Source organism: Garra rufa, chromosome 3 (assembly GCF_049309525.1).
Source record: "Garra rufa chromosome 3, GarRuf1.0, whole genome shotgun sequence".
Classification (NCBI taxonomy): domain Eukaryota; kingdom Metazoa; phylum Chordata; class Actinopteri; order Cypriniformes; family Cyprinidae; genus Garra; species Garra rufa.
In genome coordinates, this window is record NC_133363.1 from 43046073 (window position 1) to 43072885 (window position 26813).

General features: G+C 39.1%; 1 protein-coding gene across 1 annotated transcript in view; it reads left to right on the forward strand.

The window, feature by feature from the left end:
• The first annotated feature begins 240 nt into the window (after positions 1-240).
• The window catches only part of rnf111 (ring finger protein 111), a 60172-nt gene continuing 33599 nt past the window's right edge, over positions 241-26813 (forward strand). Inside the window, exons 1-3 of the mRNA XM_073836619.1 lie at positions 241-631; positions 7535-8514; positions 22084-22210. Coding sequence (XP_073692720.1) covers positions 7611-8514; positions 22084-22210 — 1031 coding nt within the window. The 5' untranslated portion in view covers positions 241-631; positions 7535-7610. The remainder of the gene's footprint in view (positions 632-7534; positions 8515-22083; positions 22211-26813) is intronic.

Below are 26813 nucleotides of genomic sequence, written 5' to 3' on the forward strand. Positions count from 1 at the left end.
GATAATGTTAACTGTGATGATTGACAGGGCAGTTTAAACAGTGACAGGATTCAGGTAACTAAGCAACAGAGCGTCCGTTAAAAAAGCAGTTATGACGAAGTAGTATGTCCCAAAGCTCGCCTACTATTCTGCTACATACTCAAAAGTATGTACTTTTTCTTCACAAAAAGAGTACATACTTTTAGGGCGTAGTATAAGTAGGCGAATTGGGACGCAGCAAAACATACACACATAGCAGCGCTCTAATGGACGCCGCGGATCGGCTGGAATGGGGACTCGCACCCGAGGGCAAACGGGGAGGAATTCGTACCACATATGACCGTTAAATTAAACGTCCTCTCCGTACGTTTAACTGACTGTAACGTTTAACGTGTGATATTGTGACTCGCGCGCGTATCCTCATATATTTAAAGCGGCATCGTCGAAATATCCGCCAGTTAGCGGGGAGGCTAAAGCGCTGGGCCTCTCTCTCCTCTCTCCCTCCCTCTCGGGTTTGTGTGACTGTCAGTTTCACACAAGCCACCGCTGACGTTCACTCGCTTCCCCAATACTTTTCTACTTCTGTCGACGAAAATTGTACCCTGGAAAGGGGGTTAAGTCCAAGGTGGATAGTTTTCCGACGTGTATAGAGGTAAGTGGCGCTGTTTGTGTTTGTTTTAACGCTAAATTTCAGTTGGTAGAAGCTATTGTTTGACTAACTGGAGAGGCTAATAGCCCGCCGCTAGCAGTTTCAGTAGAGAGTGTGTGTTTGTCCCAGCACATCCAGGCCCAGTGGGCTACTGATACACAATATTAACAGTCACTATCGTTTAAACGTGTCTTAGATGTCTATTTTAGGATGTGTTTTATAATCTCTAGCGCTGTCAGCCGATGTGTTGAAGAAAGTGAGAACGACAACATCAACATGCCATCGGTTCTTTTCCTTCTCTGTTGTTTATCAAACCCTCTTAGTCTTTGTGTTCTGATTTATGGGATTGTTGTCGAAGCAGATGTTGTTATTTGATTGGAAGTGGAAAAGCTGGTTTCATCCGGCCTTTTTCAGACAGAATTGGTCAGCAGTTCTTGTTTTCTTGAACAGCCAGCTGGATCAGATTCCATCCTTTGCATTTCTAATAACATTCTTAATGTGCCCCCTCTGGGAGTATGACATATGTGGTGTTAACTCCCATAAATCAGTGACATCTGAAATAAAAGAGACTGGATTATTAATGTCACCATGGCTCAAACTGCTGCATAGTGTTTTGTTCAAAGCATCATCTCTTTCACTGTGCACTTCCATCATCTGTTTGGAAAAATAAACCATTACAAATAAGAGGCAGTCGTGCTTCTTTTGCTCCCAGTTGTAGTTATCTTCATATTTCATCCAGATATGAAAATGCTATGCCATTTGTCTCAACGGCCCATTAAAAGATAATGTCATCTGCCTCTATAAAGGATTAATTTGTATGTATTAGTAATAAGTGTTTCAGCTCTCCAACATAACAAGATGTCAAGTCTGATAAAGGAGTTACTGTGTTTTTAAGCTTGTTTATGTGTTGGTGTCTGTGCTTGGATATTTGGATGTTTACCGTCTGTCACAGTGGTTTGCATGGTATATATTAGTTAATTCTTTCAGATTGCAGAATAATTGAAATTAATGATGTAGGGCTGTTAATGGGAAGTTCAGCATGCAGTAAAACAGCAGGTTTTACTTCCTCTGTGGAAATACGTACAGCTGAATATTTAGTTGTTTTGGTCGGTAAGATTAAATTGGCTTCATATTTTAGTCAGAAATGTATCACAAACCGTCTGTTCATGTGTGTTGTCGAGGATGTTTTTCATATTAGATTTTAGTTATGTTGCATAACAGTATCTATTTTTATAGGGTTGTACCACTGCAGATTATTGTATTCAGATCTTTGTAGTTGAATATTTAGCTAAAAACAGTAAATAAAATCACTGAAAAAACCCACAAAAAAGTTGCATAGACAGTAGACCTAGAGAACTGTATAATGTAATACTGGATGATTTAAAACATTAAGTAAATAAAAAATAAAAGTTGTAACAAAGTGTACTGTGTACTAAGTGTACTGTGTATATTTATTATGTATATATGAATACACACATACATGTACTGTATGTATATATTAAGGGAAAATGTGTTAGATTTATATGTAAAATATTTATATGTATATATAAAATAAATTATATGTATAAATACATACAATAAATATACATATTTTTTAAAATATAATAATATATGTTTATTTATATATATATATATATATACATAATAAATATACACTATATACACACACATAGTATGCAAACATAAACTTATTTTGAATCGATTAATCACGACTAATCGTTTTGCAGCTCTATTCTTAAGGAGTATTTATGTGATATTAATGTTTTGTGTGTTGTTTATTAGTACATATGTATTTTATGTTGATTTCCAGTAACGACTGTATGTTAGATTTGACATTTGTTCAGAATTGTATTCAAACAATTGATTTTAGCTGAAGTTTGATTAAAAAAAAATAAAAAACAGTAAAGCTAAAAAAAATTCTCTCCTTTAAGACGTAAAGTGAAAGTCTACTGTTAATAAAAGAAAAACTAGAACTTGCCCTTTTTGGCTCTCTCAGATGTAACTTAAATTATTGTTGACATTTTTTAAAAACACACCGGGATTTCATTTCACTAATGGTAATTTGTGTGGTGAATTTGTGGTGATATTTACAGTTATTCTCCCACATTCTGGCTGTGTGTCCTGCTATTGCTTATGGCAGAGCTGCTCAACATAGATATACACAGCAATCCTTGGGGAAGGAATTAAAACAGTCCCCCATAATCCCCTATCTTCTGAAATCTGTATCCACCTTGGTGTCAAGAGGCACTGCCGCAATGGGCCCCTCTGGGGCCGCCTCATATGGAAGTGCTGTGGTGCACTTTGTTGCATGGCACAGTGGTACATCACAGGTTGACAGGATCAGCCTCAGAGGAGCCTGCGAGAGCAGCTCAGGGATGTGGATGAACACAGTTTGAGCTCTTATTTTTTTGATGGAGTGAAGAGTAAAAATTTTGTTCCGAAATGGCACAAAGCATCATATATTTTACCACTTAAAAAATAATGAATAAATAATTTTAGTCTTGCAAAGGAAGCCCAGTCACACAGTTTGCATGTTGTGCAAGCTTGGGTTCCTCATCTTATTTTATCTGAGTATTGCAATAATAGTGATATTTACAGGAGAGATGCAATAGAAACAGTTTTTGTGGCTTCTGTCTCCCATTTTTTATAATTCACAACATTATAGGTTCAGTTTTTTGAGATTATACCAAAAGGTTGTGAGAGAGTCTCTTTTGGTTTGCTTTTGTGAAACTGGATATTGCTCAATAAAAGTGGGTCATAATAAAAGTTAGTGGTCTTGATACAATAACAATATTGCCATAGTTACTGTAAAACATTTAGACTGCAGTTACCGGGAACCTGACTTTGTTTACTTTGAAGGAAGACATTTTGTAGAGTTATTCTTATTCTTATGCAGTCTTTGTTTTTTTTACCTTTCTGATACAGCAGTAGTTTCTAATTTATATTATCTACATATTTATTTTCTATACAGAATTTGCACCCAGCGTTGACCTACAGTGCTTTCAGTGATTTACACTTATTTTCAGAACAGGTGATTTATTTTTAGTTGATATTTATACTACTGTTTGAGGTCAGGTTAAATTAATACTTTTATCCAGTAAGGATGCATTAAATTGATCAAAAGTGACAGTAAAGACATTTAAAATGTTCCAACACTTATAATGTTCCACAGAAATATAAGCAGAAAAAATAATCATCACAAATGTTTTAAACATTAATAACAGTATGATAAATAAAATAAATTCAGCTTTGCCATTACAGGTATTAATTGAATTTTAAAATGTAATAAAATAAAGAACGGTTATTTTAAATTGTAATAATATTTTACAAATGACTGTAAAATTATTGTAGGTGAATCAGGTGAATGCAGCCTTGATTAGCATCCCCCAAGAGGCTAACAACTTAAATTATAAATAAACATTAAAAACATAAAAACAAAATCTTAAGATCACCAAATTTTTGAATAGTTGTTGTGTATAGGCCCAATATTTATATACCGCATTCTAGAAATTTATGGTACCAATAACAGCACATAACATTGTTCATTTGAGACAGCACCTTTTGCAGGGCAGTTTCTAATTTGTGTGTTATGTCAATATGCCATCCTAAAGCGCACACAAACTGTGTCGATACTAACCCCTGGATTGCTTCATCTTTGGGTTGCTGTATACAGAAAAGTATCTCTTATGCTCTTTGCCAACAGACAGAGAAGTTGATTTGAAAAAAGAGACTATATGCTTTGTGAAACAGATGGCTGCTTTCATAATTTAAAGGTAGGGGAACTCAGGGCCTTGTCGCGGCTGCTGTGAAGCGTAAGGCGTTTGGGGCATGGTGCCACTCTGGGTGCCGAGATGTTAATTAGGGAAGGCTGAAGAAATGTTGGAGCGTAATGGGGTTCTGGTGAATGGAAGAGTGATCGGAAACAGTGAGATTTTGATTAAAGAGGGAAAAATGGTTGTGAAATGAGCATAAAAGAGGTAATGAATAAAATGGCTGAATTGTTAGATTTTCATAATGAGAGGAGGAAGAGGCTTTGTGGACGTTGGTAATCATCGTGAACATTACAGGCAGTGATGGATAAATACCCATTATGCAAGCAAGCGGGAACCTAATTTGAGAGAGCTTTAATTAGGTTGCTTCAGCACAAATAACTGCATTATATAAGGATCAAGATGGAGGGGCTCTTCATATACACCTGTATTGAAGTTCATTTAATGCAAAACAACAAACAGCTGTCTGCTATTAGGCCTCTCGCTGTGTATGAGAGATGTGGGTTACTCTTTTCCTATGCTGTTATCGTAGGAATAATGGAAAACTAGGTGAGGGTGGGAGATAATGATCCCTAGCACCATTATCCTGTGCATGGTAGATTTATGTTGTAGTCTTTTGCAGGAGATATTAAGCTGCTCCTGAAACGTGTGCAGTTGCTCGTTTCTGTCTACACGGTGGAAGAGATGACCTTTCTTTAGTCACCATTTCCTTTCTTTTATTACAGCGCGAACAAGAGCTGCCTGGATAACAACCCTGTCTGACTCATGCTCGGCCAGAAATGGCTGCTAAAACAAAGTTCGCGACTAAGTCAAACCTAGGTTTTGCATTGGAAACTTATGCGACTGCTTGTTTTCCTGAATGCACATGCTCTGTTTCACTTGTTACATCGTAGTGATATACTCTGAACTTTGACCAGTATCGATATGCTACTAATTATTTTCATGTTATGGTAGATAACCAAGTTGCCAATATTACAATTTGATATTATTTAGTGTGCATCTAGAGAGAGAGAAATTATTGTTCAGCAGAATGTATTAATGTCATCAAAAGTGACAGTAAATATTTCAGAAAATACTTGCAGAACTAAAATTTCCTGATAATTTACTCACCCTCATGTTATCAGAGATGTTCATGTCTTTCTTTCTTCAGTCGAAAAGAAATTAACGTTTTTGAGGAAAACATTCCAGGATTTTTCTCCATATAGTGGACTTCAATGGGAGCCAACAGATTGAAGGTCCAAACTGCAGTTTCAGTGCAGCTTTAAAGGGGGCTCCATACGACCCCAGCCAAGGAATAAGGGTCTTATCTAGCAAAACTATCGGTCATTTTCTTTAAAAAAAACACAACTGAGTAGAGCGAAAAAAATAATTTTGTCCTCCGACTTCGAAATGATCCAACATTGTTTTTACCTTTTTTTTTGTAAAGAGCTTTGCACGTTCACTTTGTAAACACTGGGTTGGTACTTCCACCTATGTCACATGTGACCTTTCCAAAGAGAATAGCCGCGTTTCCACTGTCGGGCCAAAAGCGGGCGTGCTAGTGCGTGTCAGGGCCATTTGCGTTTCCACTGTCACTTCCGGGGCCTGATCGTGCCTAGTCGGTGCTTCCTCAGGGCCAAAGGCCCGGGTTTTTCGGCCCTACGAAAACCTTGGGCCAAAGCGGGCCAGCTGGGGCTTGAGGCGTGGTCAAAGTGAAAGGCGGAGTGTGTCTGCGGTAAGAAGCGCATTTCGCCGAATTACTGATACAGGGCTCTTCTAAGCATTTGGGCCGAGGACAATATACAACGCCAGTTTGACGGCGTCTGCAGAAACGAAGACGTGATAAAAATAAAATTTTGGACAAATGCAAATAAGATCCTATAAAAATGAGATCTGATGTATAAGTTTATTTACATCGTCCAAAAAACCCCACAAAAACTCACCAACAGACCTTGATAACATGTTAACGTACACTGTACCTGTATCTGTACCTAAATAAAGGCATAAAAAAATTATACTAGAAGTACAACTGTGTAGTTATTTTTTGCAGTAGTGTGTAGATAATGTGCAACATTTTGTTTGATGTAATACCAAGTTAGACGAAAGATTTGTGTGTAGGTCATAAAAACAACGCTTCTTTTCAAGTGATTTATTAATGTAATATATTACAAATATTGCTGCTGCATAAACAACTGTTGCAAAGCACTTCTTGCATCAGAACAGACATCACCAACATTACAAGGTGTTTCTGCATTCGCTGTATCCGGCTTCCACGTCCCTGTATTGTTCTTTTTCGCCTTGCAGCTAACATAAGCTTTCGGCGTAAACGCCGCTGAGCCTCCGTCTTCGCATCTTGGTTTCGCTGCCTCATCTTCCACGAAGAAAACACCGAAAGGAGCAAACAAACAGCCGCTTCAGCTGTCTTCGTTCGATGATCACACTACGGTCGGTGACTTGCTTTCAATCTCCCCGCTGAAAGGGGAGGGGTTTTGTGACGTTTGATCCAAGGAGGTGTGTAAAGGGCGGGCTTTAGGTTTGCGCAGCGAGGCTACTGGCTCGATAGTAGAAACGCAGCTTACTTTTGGCCTTGGTGCTTGCGACTCGAGGCCATTAGCCCCGCCCGGCACGCTCTTAGCACTGGCTCGCACTGGCCCAACAGTGGAAAAGCGGCTAATGTGTGAAGTCAAGCTAATGAAAGATGAGCATTTGTGGTTAAAAAAAATCATTTTATCAGATAAGACCCTTAGTCCTCAGTTGGGATTGTGTAAAGCCTTTTGAAGCTGCATTGAGATTGCAATTTGGACCTTCAACCCATTGATCCCCATTGAAGTCCACTATATGGAGAAAAATCCTGGAATGTTTTCCTCAAAGTTCTTAATTTCTTTTGAAATGAATTCTCCTGAATGACATGGGAGTGAGTAACAGATCAGGAAATTTTTATTTTGGAAGTGAACCAATCCTTTAACTTTCTTTTCAAAGAAAAATTGTATTATGATTTCCTCAAAAATAAGAAATGTTTTTTTCACTTCTTCTTGTTTAACTTTTTTCTGTTGGTCCATGTAACTTTGTCTTGGTTTATTGTTCATATAATTTCTTTCAGTCTTTTAAAGACAATATTTTCATTCTATGTTTGTTTTTCTCTCTTTTCCACTTGTAGGATTACTGTATCTCCAATGGAACCCTAGGATTCACCGAACTGAGCCTCAGTGGCACTGTGTTGTGGGTTAGTCGCAATGAAGAGTGAGATTCCGTCTGATGCACGACGTAAGCAGGAGCCCCTGAAGGGGCCTCTGTCTAACCCCGAACCCATGGAGACGGCTAAGAGCTTCGCTGAGATGGAGGTGATTGGCAAGGCAGGAAGTGATTTCCCTTCTCCGCTATGTCCCGAGACCAGACACCGACCATCACGAGATGCTGGAGGTCGCAGAGACTGTGAACGAGGCTTGTCGGGACGCAAAAAGCGCAAGAGCCAGCAGCCTGGTCCATCGTATTGTTCTCTGAAGGAAGCGCCAGTGAGTGAGGCAGCCCTCACTCCGCCCCACCACAGGCCTGTGCTGCTAGAGACACATAGTGAGGACGAAAGAAACCCAGAATCCTCATTGAGTGACTGTGCCTCTTCGCCCTCCTCCAGCCTTCGGTTTGGTGACTCGGACACTCTTAGCTCAGAGGAGGACGGCAGGCTGATGACAGTTAGACAGCAGCAACTTAAGGCTCCTGGTTCGGCCTCCACCGGCAGTGCTGGAGGCGGGACGGGCACGGCGGTAGGTATGCGCCCGCTAGTCGCCCGGACTCGTGCTAGCAGGTCGCATAAGTGGCCGCGACTTGAGCCAGAAAGCAATCATGTGAAACGTCCGTGTCTCAGCTCACGCAGACCATTGCACAGGAAACGTTTTGTGAAGGGCGGGGCAGGAGGTGGGGCACAGCGGACTCCAAAACAGAAGGAGCGATTACTGCTGCAGAGGAAGAAACGTGAGGTGATCGCACGGAAGAAGTACGCCCTCCTGCATAGTACCAGCAGCTCCAGTGAGGAGCTGACCTCTGACTCCTCCTCCCCTTCCTCTACTGAGGCAGAGGATGAGCTGTACGTGGATGTTAGCAGCAGTAGCAGCCAAGCCAGCACTGCGGCTGTGGCCTCAGGTAAATTGCTTTTTATTTTACCTTTACCCTACATACGGCTTTTAAAAAAAAGTTTGGTTTAAACAAGATATGACAAGACGATAATCGGAAAATTCTTTTTGTATTATAAATGATAATAATAAAAAAATACTTACTCATTACATACTTCTCATACTTGCACAATACACTAAAAACAATGATTCACAGGTGTTGGGTGGGTAAACAGGTTGAAGCTGTTGTTGTAATTAAGAAGTTATGGGATAGCTTATCCAAAAATGAAAATTCTGTCATTAATTACTCACCCTCATGGCGTTCCAAGCCTGTAAGATCTTCGTTCATCTTCAGAACACAAATTAACATAGACAACAACGCAACGGCCCAAAAAAAGGTAGTAAGGACATCGTTAAAATAGTCCATGTGACATCAGTGGTTCAACCTTAATTCTATGACGTTACGAGAATACTTTTTGTGTGCAAAGAAAAAAAAAGACTTTATTCAACAATTTCTTTTCTTCCGTGTCAGTCTTCAATATGCGTTCACGAGAGCTCTCGGATTTCATGAAAAAAATTTCTTAATGTGTTCCAAAGATAAACAAAGGTCTTACAGGTTTGAAACAACATGAGGGTGAGTAATTACTGACAGAATTTTTATTTTTTGGTGAACTATTCCTTTAAAACAGATCATTGACTGACCTCAAGCTAATGAATGTTAGGGTATAGTTTTATATTCTCTTTGCTTAAAGTTGATGTTTTATGAGGATTTTTTCTTTGCATTCAGCCTCCCTCTAAAAGCATACATGGCATGTCAGCAGATTAATTTCCTGCCAAACTCTTGTGCTCTACTTCTGTTGTCCTTGATTGTATTTTTTCACCTCTTGTGAACATTTGAGTTGAGTTGCGTGTTGTGGAACTGAGCAAGTCTCTTTCCTTAAGACAGTTTGGCAAAGTAGATATAAACAGTGGGGAAAATTAGCTGCATTCTTTAAACATCATGTAAATAAAGTTTCAAATATACTGTACCTTTTTGTTTTTTAAAGCAAAGATCTTTCAACAAAAGGAGCACTGTTCTTAAGGCTAGTTGTGTTTTATAGTTCTCACAAAGTCTGGGATCTTTATTGGTCATTACGGTGCATATTTGAATGTAAGTATTATGTTATGGACATAATTTCTGTTTTTGAGAAATGGCTACAGAGGATAAAATGGAAAAAGTACATCAGCAAGCTGCCCTGTGTGTGTTACATGCCGCAGAATATTTGAGTTTCCTGTTGAGCAACAGCAAGTTCTTAACCAGCACTCTGCTGCTGCTCTCTCTACCGTACCAAGAAAGATTACCTAAACCTCACACGTTCTCCTCTCAAAGAGATCTGAACCGCTCGATTGAACATACACTAGGGCTGTCAATCGATATTTTTTTTTAATCGCGATTAACCGCATGGTTGTCGTGAGTTAACTCGCGATTAATCGCACATTTTTATCTGTTCTAAATGTACCTTAAATTAATACTTTTTAAAGTTTTTAATACTCTAATCAACATTGGCATGGACAAATATGGATGCTTTAAGCAAATATGTGTTTATTGTTAGTGAAACCACTGTTTACATTATTTGCAGGACAGGGCAGCTCACTTCTTCTGAACATGCAAAATGTACATTAATTATTACATTTGTTTGCCTCTAGGTGCCCACATACTGTCATTTGATGAGGCCAAGTTCTCAACAAAACTGTTTCCATTGTTATAATTTAGTATTTCTGTTATCAGACAACCAAAGTAATATGAAATAATAACTGAAAAAAATCCTGAATTATGATCATGATTCAATCGCTGAAAAGAATAATTTACAGGCATCTGGACATAAGTCACTATTCTCTGCATTATTATCGTTGTCTGCTTCTTTTATTTTTTTTAAGGTATTGTTTTCGTTATAATGCACTGATTCGAGAGCCTGGTCTCATGAAAATGCGCACTAGCACAATTTTCTGTTTCTATTTGCCGTGCTATTAATAAGCTGAAATTAACTTTGACGTGCATATGATATGCAATTATGCATGTGTTTGACGTTCATTTAATTTTCGCTTGCATACTCGTATGTAGAGGTCGACCGATATATCGTGATTTCCGTGTTTAGTAGTGCCGATTTAAAGTCAGTCACGTCTGCGGGCAGCCCCGTGTTATTGGTGCGGTGGAGCGCTACTGTGAAGGACCCCAAGCCAAAACTTTTGTAAGATCCAATAACAGTTCTGAGAGATAAAGGTAAGGCTTAAATTCTAATATTTCAAAGTCCCATGGCCATATATGTACTATATCTTACTAGTAAACTATGAAGTGTTGCTTTCACTTAGTGAAAGAAAATCATAGGACCGTCGGGAACTGGCATAATGCTACGGCTAGTTAAAGGTTTGCTTACTTGCAGTTAAGTTTAAAGACTGTAGTCTAAAACGATCAGCAGCTTGTTTGCTAACATATAAGCCCCAGTTTTATAAGTTCTGTTTTATTTTGCCTGTATCCGAGTCGGAGAATTTCACTGTGTGCGTGGGGTGAAGAATGCGGCAGCTCTCACAAACAATGCAGCGTTGCGATTACACCGCCTCGCTCGGAGACAGTGATGCACGGAGGGTGGTTATATCCACGGGTCTGGTAATAAAAAAATGCATTCTAATTACTTGTGGGTGGGTCGCGCGTGGATGAGATAAATCAATAATGATGTAAACATTAACTACATTTTCTAAAATCTGAACCTGAGTTATGTGGTCAGGACCGTGGCGCCAGCTTCTTTTTAAATATATTTTGATGATTGCCCCTGATGCGCCCGCGTCCTTTCCGTCACCCCAGATACTGCGAGTTTAAAACTATGGTCACGTCCAGATGTCAGTAAACATTATTTTTTTCAGCATGGATTTGGCTTAAAAGCACGAGTGATTTAGCCTATATAAGTGTGCAGCGATGTGAAGATCAGCTGTTAAAATGAACCATCCATTCATCATAATAATCATACAAAACTAAGAATTAGAATAATTGTAATAGGAAGATCACGTGCGGTTTGCTAAATCTGAGAAAAATATAAATGTGGGCGGGTGGCAGGCAGATTACACTATTGCCTGATTTTGCTTTATTTCATCGTCAAAAATAAGAATTTGCTCTCTTTTGTCGTCAAAAGTATTCTGAAACAAGTCACAACTGAGCCGCTGTGCATCTCCATTCAAACACAGCGGTGTTTCATTTATGAATGAACGTGCGTTTTTAAGCGAATCTAGTGAAATGATTCAATTTCCCGTTCATAAAGAGAGTCATTTGCTTTATTCAGGAATGAATCAGCTGCTCGAACGAATCAAATTAATGATATGATTCAGTAATTAAGTCAGTGTCTTGCCGCCATCTGCTGGCAGGTCCTCTCAGTTATATAAATCATTTAAAATTTCTGTATTCAAAATTTTATTTAAAACATTAAAGTTTCAGATTAATCTCAGCTCTTAAACTTTTATGTAAACGATTAACAGTTTTTATATTATCTGTTTTATATTTAATACGGTCACACTTTATATTAGGTGGCCTTAATTATTATGTACTTAAAGTACAGTGAACTTAATGTGGTCATATTGCATTACAAAACACTTTTGCTTCTATTAAGGTGGGATATGGGTAAGGTTAGGGGCAGGTTTGGTGGTATGAGTAGGTTTCAGGGTGGGTTAGGGTGTAAGGGTTGGTTCAAGAGTGGTAATTACAGAAATTAATTACAAATGTAATTACATATAGGTTTTTAAAAATATATAAATACAATGTAAAAACATGTACACAATAAGTACACTGTACCAAATTATTAATTTAAATGTAAATACATAGTTGTTAAGGTCACCTAATGTAAAGTGGGACCTTTAATACTTGGTCAGTTCGATTTGTTTGGTTAACTTTGGTTAAATCTTTTATAATAATACTGTGCAGTGCACAAAATCAAGATCCGAAAGATGGTTCATTGTTCATGATGTTAAGTTTAGAAATGATGTGCATCCACTTATTATTAGTGTGACATTTTAGCATGCAAATAAAGGGAAGAACTTCAAGATATCGGCCCTAAAAATCGGCCAAAAAAATCGGCAGCACATATCGGCCATCGGCTGACCCTGACCTCTAAACATCGGCATCGGCTATAGAAAAACCCATATCGGTCGACCTCTACTCGTATGTGGCTTTACGCATCAACCCCACAGCACCAATAACGTAGACCGACTCCTCTTGCATTCATTAAATATGGCAGAAGTACCGGTACGCAAGTACGCAAAAGGATAAAATACAGACGTGCCTGCGTACCGGCCCACTTCAAGCACAGAGGAGACACAGATATAAAGAGAGGGAGGTGCACGCGCATTGGGATACCTCGCACTAATTCGGCAAAACTGGAGAGCCTCAGAAACTATAGGTTTGTCCAATTATGTGTTTATGTATTGTTGCTAGATATTTTTCGCTAGGTTGGCAACGTTGTGCATCCATTTCTTTAACTGCTAGGTAGTGGGTCAAACACAAACAGAAAATGTGCGCTGCGTTAATCGCGCGTTAATAAAATTAGTGCCATTAAAATGAATTTGCGTTAACCAGTTATTAACGCGTTAATTTTGACAGCCCTAACATACACACATCATACCCATAAAATCACTAAAATGTGTTTTAAAATATCTGCAGCTAAGCATGCATCAGCAGAGGACCTGCCATACATAATTAGTGGTCTAGTGCTTCATCTGTTTCTGTATCTCTCTCTCTTTCTCTCTCTTCCTGCCACTCCTCCATGCCAGCATGTTTACAGGTGTACATTTGAGTAGTCTGCTTAAATATCAGTAGCAGTCAAAAAAGGCAGATAAATTGGTTGAGATGAAATATCTGGAAGTTTTAAAATTCCTTCCAAGCTTGTAAGTCATGGAAGTGAACATTTCATGTTGTTTTTTTTAATTGTATTGTTAATGAATATAGATGAAAATGTAGAATTTATTTGGCTACAAATGGTACTTGTAAAATTACAAAAAAAAAAACATAAACAAAACATTTTTAACATAAACGCTAGTTTTCATATAAGTTTTTTGAGTTGGCTCACTAAATTAAGAGTTATCAGGTTGGAAAACAGAGATTTTCATTGGAAATGAGTGGATGAGATCAGAGCAGCTCTACAACTCCCCAGAGCTTTTCATGGGCCATTCCTTACTCTAGTTCTGCAGAAGGAGGAGGCCTGCCATGCAGGGATGGAAATTAGCACCAGCCAAATGCGGGTGATTTTGTGTTGTGGCAGATAAACTCGCTTCACCCACCGGCCACCGTGGCGGGTAAATAAAAATAACATACTTTAACCGGACGGCGTGAGACGGTAATGCACCTTAACGTTGGTTGCGAACTGCTGTTAAAATACACGAAGAAGAAGACGACGACGACGACGGCGGACACTTTTTAGCGGAGGCACACCTTCAAAAAAATGTGGCGATACATCACAGGCGTTAAGAGGTCTGTTAAAAAGATCAATCTGCTTTTGAAGAAATATATTGTATTTCGTGCTACAGCGCACATTCTGTCAGATGCAATTCATGGCGCGTCTTTCTCAATATATGTATGTACAACGCGGCATTCATTCACATCAGATGATAACTCGGCGGCAGAGTTCCACTCACACGGGGCGTAATTTCCACTGGGGACATGCTTTTCAAAATCCCGTTGGTGTCCGCCCAAATGGTTTTGGTAATCTCTTGTATTTTAGAATGCACGCTCTATGCTGCCGAGAGTTTCGCGCTATAGTAAAAACGAAACCAAAAGTAAAACGCGCACGCACATTCAAAAGCAACTTTAATACCCTGCGCTTAGAGAGCGACTCCCCAATGCGCACAAATTAGGCTACATAAAATATCTAGGCTATTATAGTATGTGGGCTATAAGTTGTGTAGTTGTGAAGATAGCTCTGTATCATGATAGAAAAATTCGGTGAAAATGTCAGTATTTTATTGAGACTTGAGATTAAATAAACTGCTCAAGTATAGTAGATCTTGTAGTATTAATTTTCACATGCAGCTACACATTGTTGGTTAAAAACATAAAGTGGCTGGTAAAAACATTTAGTGGCTGGTAGATTTTGAAATCCACCAGTCACACTGGCCGGTGGACAAAGTTAATTTCCATCCCTGCTGCCATGTTACATCACTTTTAAGGGTGTAATCGTATACAAAAATGATGGTTTTGTATGTTCTTCTGTTTTAAATTCCCGATTTTTGGTACAGCAGGGGGAGAACAAAACATTGTTTCGTTTTATTAAATGGTATGCTTAGTTTTTTTGAAGCACTTAAAATAAAGCATGTCTCATGGAGCAGCTCACTCTTTGTCCTCCACTAATTTTAGAGGCTTTTGCACTGCATAGTTCTAAGAACTCAGTTCTAGGAAACTAGCCAGCATGGTGGTTCCTAGAGAACCAGTTTACCTCTCGGGCCGTTTTCCTGGTTGCATTCGCACCGGCAGCAGGAACTCTTAAGTGGTCGACAGGGACTTCTTTTTTTATTCGCAACACATACAAATGTCAACAACTAGTGAATGTAGGACGCTGGGATCAGAGCTGTTTTTGTTGTATGTCATGCGTTTTGTAATAATGGAGATTGAATGTAAGCACACAATTTACGTAATTAAAAGAGTACGAAAAGAAAAAATCTCCTATGACAACTTGTATTGTTACATATTATTGAGGCTGAGAAAAAAACAGTGAGCATAGTGTGGAGCTACCTTCTGTCAAACCTAAAGGGTTAGTTCAGCCAAAAATGACAATTAGCCCATTATTTACTCACCCTCAAGGCATCCTAGGTGTATATGACTTCCTTCTTCCAGGCGAATCCAATCGGAGTTCTATTAAAAATTGTTCTGTCTCTTTCAAGCTTTAAAATGGCAATGGGCGGGTGTTTCTTTTCAACAGTCCAAAACAAGTCCAATAAAGCGCATCCATCTATAATAAAAAGTCCCTCACATGGCTCCAGGGAGTTAATAAAGGCCTCCTGTAGTGAATCGATGTGTTTTTCTAAGAAAAATATCCATATTTAAAACGTAATGATCACCTTTTTCTATCTTACGTAGCCACTGAGATGTGACAAGCGCGGACGCGCAATGGAGAAAGCAAAACAAAAAGCTGGTCTCAAATAAGAACTATAAAACAAAGATTTGTAAAGAAAAATGTTGGAGGATTTTGATATAAGCCAAGATGAAGCTGGTTTTTCTTTGGTAAAGTAAGGAAACTTTGCTTCCATTGCTCCTGTAAAAAAAAAAGTTGGTTTTCGCAAGACTCACAGGTGCATGTGCTACACATACTTTATACATTATCCACCTGGAACGGCTTCTGTGTATGTCTGTTAGTGCAAGCTAGATTAAAGTGATTATTATGTTTTAAATATGGATATTTTTCTTACAAAAACACACTGATTGGCTAAAGGAGGCCTTTATTTACCCCCCACAGTCGTGTGAGGCACTTTTTATTATGGATGGATGTGCTTTATTGGACTTGTTTTGGACTGTTCAAACACCTGTCCATTGCCATTATAAAGATTAGAGGAGTCAGAACTATTTTTAATATAACTCTGATTGGAATTGTCCGAATAAAGGAAGTCATATACACCAAGGATGGAGTAAATCATGGGCTAATTTTCATTTTTATGTGAACTATCCCTTTAAGAACTTTACACATTAGGTTTATAAAATAATACATTACATTTTTTCTTTTCATCAGCTGTTTTCAAAGCGAATGGCAGCATTTTTTTATTTTTTTTGTCCGTTTTATTTGTGTTCATTGACAAAAAACACAATGCTCTTGTTGTGTCATGCCAACAACAAGAGGTCAGTATGTTAACGTAACGTGTGACTGACAGAATTTACTGAGGTTTGAAGTAGGACATTTCAGTTCAGATGTTCCCACCTTCAACCTTGTCTAGAGCACGGTGTTAGACCCTACTCTGAAGTAGGAACTAGTTTAGTTCCTAGAATTAGGAACTAAATATGTTCCTAGTTCCTGTGGTGCGAACACGCCAAAAAGAGTGAACTTTCTCCAATAGTTCTAAGATTACAAAAAGGTTCCTCCAGTGGGAAAGCCCCTTTTTATATACATTAATAACAACAATAAAGTATATTGATATAAAATATATACATATTAAACATAATGTATGAATGTTATTGTAACATCTCCTTCTTCTAGGGGAGAAACTCGGAGTTTCAAATTACATCCAAAGTAGTTATGCATATGCAGTAGTTAAAACAACACTCCATTTGTTTATTACACATGTGTGCCGAACCGAAAGACATTGTCATTTACTTATTTACAAGTCTAATTATCTCTCTAACCAAGGTATTATTACAAAGAGCTTGTTTGTGGTAATACATTCACAGAGGATTGCAGAATTGTAACTTCATAGTAGGGCTGGGCCGATAAACGATATCATATCGAATCGCGATAAATATTATTTTGATAACGATGATGAGCTGTAGACATTTTTTGCTCGATATGGATTAATGTAAGAGCCAATCACACAGCAGAAATATGCGACAACAGCCCATCAGCATGCAGCGTGCGCTTGCACGTCAAAGTACAAAGTTCATTTCCTACCGCACTTTCTGAAGCAAACTTGGTACGAACTCCCTGCAGAAAATACTTTTACAAAACCGCACTGTCTCTGTATGAAGGACCGTGAGATACTTTGCAACCCAGGGCTCAAACTTGCGACCGTTTTGGTCGTGTATGCTCCCAAAGTTTAATCTACGCGACCTCAAATTACATTTGGGAGCATTTGTGCGAGTGCGAGTGCGAGAAATTGTTCTGGATGGACTTGTTTGCATTTCTTTAGAAGACTTTCGCTAGCCTACTGCACAGACTGCTGTGAGCTGATACAGTGACAGCCTCGCCGTTCTCTCCAACATACCCATTTAATCATCGTTACATTCTTAACTTTAATGATTTTAGATATTAGCCGTCTATCACCGCTTGTCACCGACACTGCGCTCCGCTTTTTTTCCTCAACCAACCTCTTTTGCAGATTTGCACAAACTGCATTGCAATTAGGGATGTACGATATGACGATTTTTGATTGTGGACAAATAAAAGGTATCTTCATTCTGTTTTTGAAGAAGCGTAGTCTAATATATTTAGTGCTACAGCGCACATTCTGTCAGATGCAATTCTGTAGCTTCCTGTCCAACGCAGCATTCACATCAGACGATCACTCAGTGGCAGTGTTCAACTCACGTAGGGACGTAATTTCCACTGGTGACACTTTTCAAAATCCTTTTTTGTGTCCCCTCCACTTTAATTTTTTTATTATAAAATGCTCGCTCAGCACCGCAGAGTTTCGCGCGATTGTTAAAACTGAAACCGAAAGCAAAACGCGCACTCGCATTGAGAAGCAATTTTAATACCCCATGTTTAGAGAGCGACTCCACAATGCACGCAAATTAGGCTACATAACATATCTGGGGTGTTATTAGAAAGTGGGCTCTAATAGGTTGTGTAGTAGCCTATTACTCTGTATCATGATTTGAAAAATTTGGTCTCTATTTGCACTTAAATATTTAGAGAGTAGCCTACTTTGATTATGACTGCATTTATTGCCTGCACTTAATTCGATTAAGAAAGAACTGTGTAATTTATTTTTTGTTATTTGTAGTGTAGATTGTTTAAAAATGCAGTGGTTGCCTCTAATTTAAATAGCTCGACATATAATAGAGAAAATAATCATCTTGTACTCATATTTTCATTCATTCTTGTCCCATGCTTAAGGCGTAAAATAAATTTAAAAAAATAAATAAACCGAATCAGCCCATTTGCTTGCAAAACATTGGCCATTCATGAAAAGTCAAGAAGGTGCATTACTAAAAAGAAATGTCGGATGAGTGCTAGCTGATCTGCTCAATTGACAGTTGTGGTGCTCCTTAACATTCATTGGGAAGTCACCTTTTGAAGTTAGGAGCACCAGTGCTACCAAGTAAAAAAGTTAATTTCGAGCCCTGCACCGACCTATGGTCCAGCCGCACATCCGAGCCATATTTAAAAAAGTTGTATATTTTTGTTTACATTTTGCACATTTTGTCACTAATGATACCTCTTAAAGCCAGACACTGTTGACAGAGTAGTCTTCCTGGTAAAAATAAACAAATAAATAAATAAGACAATAATGTGAAAGTTGTACAAATTGTGTTCACTAATTAGAAGTTGTAAAATTTTATGTTTTGCACATTTGATCTGCCTCTTAAAGCCAGACACTGTGGTCTAATTGTGTTACAAATTGTTTTTTTACAATAATTTTGTTTACATTTTGTACATTTACTCTCATTTACCATACTTTGTCACAACTTTTATTTTTTAATTTATTTTAGTAAGTTGTTTTAATTTTTAAGGCCAAATATGTAATCTGTCTTTGTTAATAAACTATACTTTAAAATGTAATTTAATGAAACCTTTATTTTTTGTGGCTTCAGTCATTGTTGGGATACCCTTTTAAAGCTGGCAACATCAACAGCTTATATCGAAATATATATCGTTATCGTTCAATATGGGGAAAAAATGATCGAGATTCAATTTTTGCCATATCGCCCAGCCCTACTTCATAGTGCACATATAATGTATGGTTGTGTGTTTACTGCTGTAAGTTGTAGCTATGTTTGGCAGTATGCTCATTTCTTGTGGGCAGCGTGGGGAACGGGGTAAGAGCGGGGTGCTAAGCAGCAGCACTCAGTGGGAGAGCCGACCTTAACAACACACCCCAGAGAATGACGACGAATCTCCCGAGCCACAAGCTTCTGCCTCAGTGCACAAACATGCCTAACACATGTAGTACGACACAACAACCTTACAGTGCTGAAGTAGTTGTGTTTAGTATGTAGTGCAGGTGTACATGCTAACTAGTGCCATGATGCTCAAAGTCTGACTGCCTTTCAAAAAACCACGATTAATAGAACTTTAAGAAATTATGGCAGGAAGGCAGATAACATGAATCAAGCTTCTATTAAGTCTTTTTATATCTTTTATTGAAAACTGTATGAGGGTCATGGCTCCACAGTAATTCACATCAGTGCTTTTCAGATGTCTCTTTCATGTATTTCTGGATGTCATTTTCTGTTGAAAATGGAGCTTGAGAAGTTGTTTGTCAGTCGCACTGAGACATGTACCAGCTATGCTTGTGAGCTTTATTTTGAACACACCCTGGGCCTCTTGACACCAAATCCAGGCAGAGCTCGAGTTAAAGAAGGAATGAGAAGTCAAGCAGCAGAGCCAATCAGAAGAGAGATGAGTGATTGTACTACAAAAGCCTGTGCCGGCACACTGCAAAGCACATCTTTGACTGACCTACATTTAGCTTCCCCGGCACACACATAAGCACGCCTGCCTGAAGCATTGGTTGGCTTCACTGCTGCACCAAACCATCATCAATTAAACAGCTGTAGCTACTGAGGCTGATATTGCCTCTGCTCTAGATTAATGAGTGGGGCCTAGTGTAGCTTTCAGAAGACTTGGGAAGCTCAGATAACACTATGAAAGTACAGATTGAGGCTGAAGATGACCACTGATCTCTTTGATGGTAGTGTGGATGTGTGCTTCTCATTATAAAACCTGCAGGGATCCTGTTGGGCATTTAAATATAGATGTATGTTGGTTATACTTCAAAAATAAACATTTACCATAGAACAGGCCCCTCACTGATTCAAGTTTAGGATGTGTTCGTAGTTGCAAACATAAGTGATTTGAAGATTTTCAGTGTTCACAAACCACAAGCAATAAGATACACACATCATTTGATGCTGTATTGGGAATATGATGATTTTTGTTTTTCAAGTACTTGTCGAAAGCTTGATGTTTGGTAAGGTTGGACCAAAAATTACCGTAAATGGACAATTCTGTTCTCTTTGTATAGGTGGCAGAGTGCTAACTTGTTTGTCAAAACATATTTTAATTGTGTAGCAGATTGGTTATTTGTTGTTTTTATCAAAAGAACATGTTGAAGGCCATGTGAACCAAAAGAGCAACTTAGTACCAGTGCAGGTGCAAGTTCAGCTGAAGCAAACATGCGGAGTAAATCATAGAGGCCTGAAAATAATGGTTTCATTCAGGCTATACAAACATGTCTAATAAATAAGTAAAATGAGTTCTTATTGGCTCTTATTGGTTACATCTCTTCTTCATGTATATTTGAATGCGTACCTGGTCTCATGATGAAAACGTACCTGTGGGAACTTTTTTGCTAAACGCAAAATACATACCAGCAAGTATTGTACATATCACTGCAGTTTCCAACAGAAAAGAACACTAGAGGCGGTAAAACGGTGGGCACTTGTAATCGTTTTCGTATACAGTTATGATTACAGCTCCATGTTTTTTGCTTTCCGGAAGTAACAAGCTTGCTCAAAGCTTAGCCGGCATGGAATTGGACTTGCATACGAATCCTGTGGAAAAACTCACGATGAAAGAGCTGAAAGATGAGAGATCCCAAAACAAGCTAAAACGGCATGCTTGTAATCGCGTTTTTATATCACATTTGCTTTTGTTTATACTGTCGAGTAGATTTAAGGCAGGGACACACCAACCCGACGCCAACCAACTAGCGCCGACGAAAGCCGACCGTCTTGTCGCCTCTAGTCGGCTGCGTCTGTGGGCGTCTGGGCGATTAAACTGAGCTCGAACACACCGAACTGACGAAAGCCGACTGCAAACTAGAAGGTGCTTTCTGCGCATGCGTGAGGAGATATACCGTGGCGTACCTGCAGATGGCAGTAGTCTGTATTTTCATTCCAAGAAGAGAACCCGGAAGAACCGCCGCACGGTTTGCATAGCGTTTTCGGTTATGTCGTACAGCGCTGGCCTGTCTTGGTTCAAATTGATCAGCTCGCCTTCAATAGCTTTGTTCCACACAGCCATAGTTGGTTTCGAATTGCGAAATGATGACAGCGAGCCGATTCCCTCTTGACTATTTTCTTTGCTTGTTACGTCACTTCACGTTCAAGTCCTCCACGCGCTCTGATTCGGTGTCTGAACAGCCAATCAGAGCGCTCTCTTTCCCAGACAGCCCCGACAAGCCCGACGCCGATTCAACATGTCAAATCGGGCAAACTTTGGCCGACGCGAGCCCGACGAAAGCCGACGCGAGCCGACGTGCAGAACACACCGAACCGACGCGCTTCACCGACGCCCACCAACTGCCCGACGAGGCCAGACGGCCAATCGTCGGCTTGGTGTGTCCCGGCCTTTAGGTGTAGTGCAGCTGGTATGTTATTTTAAATCATCACAGAGCAATAGAGTTATAGCGTTACTCAATTGACATTTTAAGCTGGATCTGTGGTGACCTGTACAAAACCAACTTCACATAAAATGTACCATATGTGCATTTATCCACCCCGGGGAAAAAAACAAACACTCTGTTAGCGCCCTTCGGTGGACAGTTCACATTAAATATGGCACAAAACATACATGGCGGTATGTATTTCACATTTTGCAAAAAAGTACCCACAGGTACATTTTTGTCATGAGATCAGGTTTTTGAATGCAAGTAGATTTTAGTGTATTGTTGCTTGAATGTTAGCAATAATGAGCCTAATATCTATGTTATCTATCAGGTGTCCTGGATGAGGATGTGGTTGTGATCGAAGCGACTCCTGCACCTGCAGTGCCTGCCAGCGAGGAGATCAACGTGACCTCCACGGACAGTGAAGTGGAGATCGTAACTGTTGGAGATGCCTTCAGGTGAGATTTCTCATTTTTCAGTAAGTGTTGTAATGTTTACAAAGGACAGCTGTTGAATTTCTGGTAAAGATGATTTAAAGATCTTCACATGGTGTTATATGAAACTCATCTGAACTGTAGCACAATGTTCATGACTCTCTGAAGTCCCCAGTGAGGACCTGCTTAGTCCAGATGAAAGGCCACATCTGGGTTTAGACATGAAGCTGGCAGTCTCCATTGTTATGAAGGCATTCCACTGAGCTCCCAGCTGTTACGGACCTTTTTCACAGACTGTGTTGACGCGTTTCAGTGGTCATAGCATTGTAAATCCTACAGGAGTTTTTCTTCTGCTAATTTAGAAAATGGGAATGTCGTCTTCCATTCACTGCCATAGACGTTTACCCAACTGTGATGTTTTATGAAATACTTTATGAAATAAATAGATGTGAAAAGGTCCGTTGTGTACTTTAATGGTGAGACCCATATCATGGAGAATGTCGTCTTTCCTCTTTCTGTGGACCAAAATCAAACAAGGTTCTCTTATTTTCCCAATGTTTTTGGTTCTCATATTCTTGCGAAAAGAAGTTCAGTGCCTCAGCTTGAGTGTTGTAAAGATTTCCATTGAGTTCACAGAGAAGCAGAGACTTTGCATGTAGATTCGATTTTCAGTTTGCTGCATGGCATGTCCATTTAATAAACTCTACAGCCTCCGGTATTTTGGCTGGTTCGGCCAAACTATGTCAGACGGAGCTCTCAGCAGGCTTCCCCTTTGAAATCTGATAGAAGCTCTAAACTCAATCACATTTGATATGGTTTTGTCCGAACTACGCCCCCTCTTCCCGTTGCTTGATTTGGTTTTGCTGTCCCGCGTCTCTCCTAATTGTTATTGAGGCGTCTGTTCACGAGCTGAGAATCATTGCTTTATTCTATTACTTTTTTTTTAACTGCTGCCAGAAATAGTACTGGCCGCCACCACACGCCTGCCAGCAAAGTCATTCAGTTGAGCCCGCCGAATACCAAATTGTCGTCATCGTAGGCAGTGCTTTGGAGGTTGATTGGTGGTGTGGTTGTCTCTCTCAGGACCTGAATCATTCAGATGTTAGAGTTGGATGAGTAATTCCTCAGGCTGTTTATTCACTGGTGCATGTTTGTGTGTTTTATGCCATAGCGTTCATGCAAGCCCGTAAACCTCTGTGACAGCATGACTGAGGTGAAACACAAGTTTTCACAGTCAGTCAAGCCTAGAGGGATGTTTATTTAACATGCACACAAAGATAAGTGATTTTATGGTTGCCAGCTGTAAAGCTGTAATGCGTGCCGGCCTTCTTAGTAGAAGTTCACGATGTGCTGGTCTTAGGAAAGCAGGTGAGTCTGTCAGGAACTGATGTGCAGCCCAGTCTCTTCACTTCCTGGATATGTTCAGAATAACATAATACTATAGAGAGGAACAGTACCTGCACATTTTTTCAGAAGCCTTTGTTCTAGAAGTATTTTCCTATTCATTTTAGCCATATGTGTTGGTTATCGGCAAAAATACCAAAAGTTTTTCTGGGTTTTGTCTTTTGCTAGAGTGACTGAGAAGAGTTGGCTGTCATAATGCAGTACTAGAGTTGCTCTAGAATCACTGATGCCTTGTGCTGTTTGTTTTGACACGTAAGGCTGCGTACTGAGTCTGATTGACAGGTGATCTGACCAATCATAATGCCAAATCTGCCATTTTTGTCCAACAAACAAATCAGACAGGAGAGTAGATTAATGTCGGTGGACTTAAAATGGAAAAATGCTATGATATGAAGTCTACGATGCAATATTTACAAGTACTGCTCACTGCAGAGCCAAATGGCCTCCAGCTCCACCTCTCTTGATGTCCAGCTCCACCTCTGAGTGAACAAATGGGTGGAGTTAAGGTTAGGGATAGGGTAAGGGGTAGGGTTAGGGTGTGGTTAGGTGTCTATCTCCACCCATTACCTCCAGCTCCTCCCATATGGCTCTGCAGCGAGCACCCTCTCAATATTTATGTGATATTTGAAAAAAAAAAAAGACAAATGAAGACTTGGGGAAAAAATGAAAATTTTGTACATTTTAAAGTTAAATTGCACTTTGAGAGTTCTTAACTAAGAAAACTTAAGTCAGAAAAAAGTCAGTGAATTTACTTGTACCTGAACTTTAAAGGGGACTCAACCCATTTTTATTTGTGGTATACTGTCTCATTTTAAATTACATTCAAACTGGTGTTTTAGGAAGCCAAACAAATTAGAATATGTAATTGTTATCCCTATGACAGTAATAGCCGTATATTGTAAAACAATTGCACTGTAAGATAAATGAAAATGAATATTTCATAGGTATATTATTTTGCTTCACAACACAGTAAGGAAATGACAATACTTTCGTAATTTCTACACTTGAGAAAGATAGTTTGAATTTTTACTGTGGTAACATTACCCATTTAAACAGCTAGCTGTCAGCAATTCATACTGCACTTTTAAGATTTTATTTTGACGGAAATGGCAGTAGAGCTTTTATTTTGAAGGAAAACTCCAGCTTCAGTAAAAATAGGCTTACAAAAACGAGAAATGCTGTAATCATCTGCCATGAAAATAAAGGGTAGCTGGCCCCAGTTGCATTCTCAAATGCATGCTAAACTCTCAGTACATGCAGTAAGTAAGTTCACTGCATTCACTGTGAACTGAGCCGTTCTGAGATGTGGAAAACACTGGATCACAAACTAATTGCATGAACGAAGTCCGCGCTTCGCGTTGAAACGAGCAGCGAAAACTGACTTGATGAAGGGATTAAGCAACATTGTGCTTTCTGTTTTAGTTTGTTTGACAGATACTGTGCCAAAGCATAATGGCCCAAAACACAACTTTGAATACTTTTTATGTTAGAATAAGAAGTTTAAATGTATTTTAAAAACTTTTTGCACAGAAGACCCATAATATCACATCATGTGACCACGATGATATTGCAACAGTTTTTAAACGATATTGATAATACCGATACTGATAATACATTGTGAGACTCATGTTCCTTATTGGTAAAATCACATGACAATGTACCCTAATGCTATCTCTAATCCTACAGTTGATGAGGGCTGTATGGAATTTCTAAACCCTGCCTGCCAACCATGTGCTTGTGTTTGGATGTAGAAGCACATTCTCTCAAAGAAGCTTGAGGAAGACTGTCTTGCCTACTGATTTTGCTGTCTGTGCTTAGGTTGGTCATCTATATAGTGAGCAGTTCTATAGGTTTTTTTTGTTTAATTACGTTTTCCCTCTTCCAATTGCACATTGTTTTCTCTGCATCAGTAAGCTCAGCTCCCTCATTTATTTTCCTAAAGGTCATGAGGACTGTTATCCCTCTTCAAACAACAGCACTGGAATGCAGCTGAAATCATGTGGTCCTGCCGTTATATGGCTTTAGTGTGGAGAGTGAGGATGAGAGAGAGATAGTGTGCAGGAATGTGGGCTCGTGTGTTTGCAACTCAATGCTGATCTGCAGGCCGTGTGTCTGCTGTGGTTTAGATTGGACTTCAGTGAAGGGGGAGGGAAAGGCTTTACAGCTCAGGAAAACATCACGTGGCCAAGGTCAGAGGAAAATGGGGGTTTTTTGTGAGTGCACGTTTAAGCAGAGTGAATAGGTGTAGTTTGCATTCGCTGTTAGCAAGGCAGATACAGTAATAAAGTGGTTTATACCGAATGCTTTGCGTGTGTTTGTGCAGCAGTAATTTAAGTGCAGACTCTCAAATAGCTACAACAGTGAGTTGAAAAGCTACTTGTTTTTTGAGATGTAGTGTAATGTGAAGTATTGAATACATAATGCATTTAGAAAATGTTTTTTATTTACATTGTTATGGTAAAAATATGGCTTTTTTTTTCAGTGTTCAACAGGGCAGCTTTTATAATCATTCTGCTACTTGTTGGCTTACTTGTTATATTATGATGGCAAAATTTACTTTTAGCATTTAAAAGGATCGATTTAGTATTAAATGCTTTATTGTTATTTATTCAGTAGGGATGTCACTGTATTATCAGTAGAGATGCTCCGATCAGCATTTTTGGGGCCGATTACCGATCACCAAGATCATGATCTGCCGATTGCCGATCACAGAATGGCAGGGGAATGGGAATCTTTATCTATAATCTAGCAGAATTTGCACCATTTGTAGAAATGAAACTAACTCTAAATTAACTATATTGAAAAAAAAACCCAGTAGAAATAGGCTACAGTCAAGATCTTGAAGAACCACCAAGTTAGGGTTGTAGACGATAGTATCGTGTATCGACGATAGTTAGAGATATCGCCAGTTGCTGATGCCTTCCCTGCTGAAAAAAACAGCATATGCTGGTTAGGTATGTTTTGGTGCTGGGATGCTGGTTTTAGCTGGTTTATGCTGGTCCTTTGCTGGTCAAGGACCAGCATAAACCAGCAAAGGACCAGCATATCCCGATAATCTAGTCTTATAAGTTTATAAATATAAAATATAAATCAAATTTATTTACTGGATGACTAGTCGACCATCCAGTAAATGTTTTGTAAAAGGCTCAGCTATGAAACATTGCTTTTTCCAGAACTTTTCACACTGTCCTAATGTAGGGCAACAGTTTTCGTTTGACTTTCT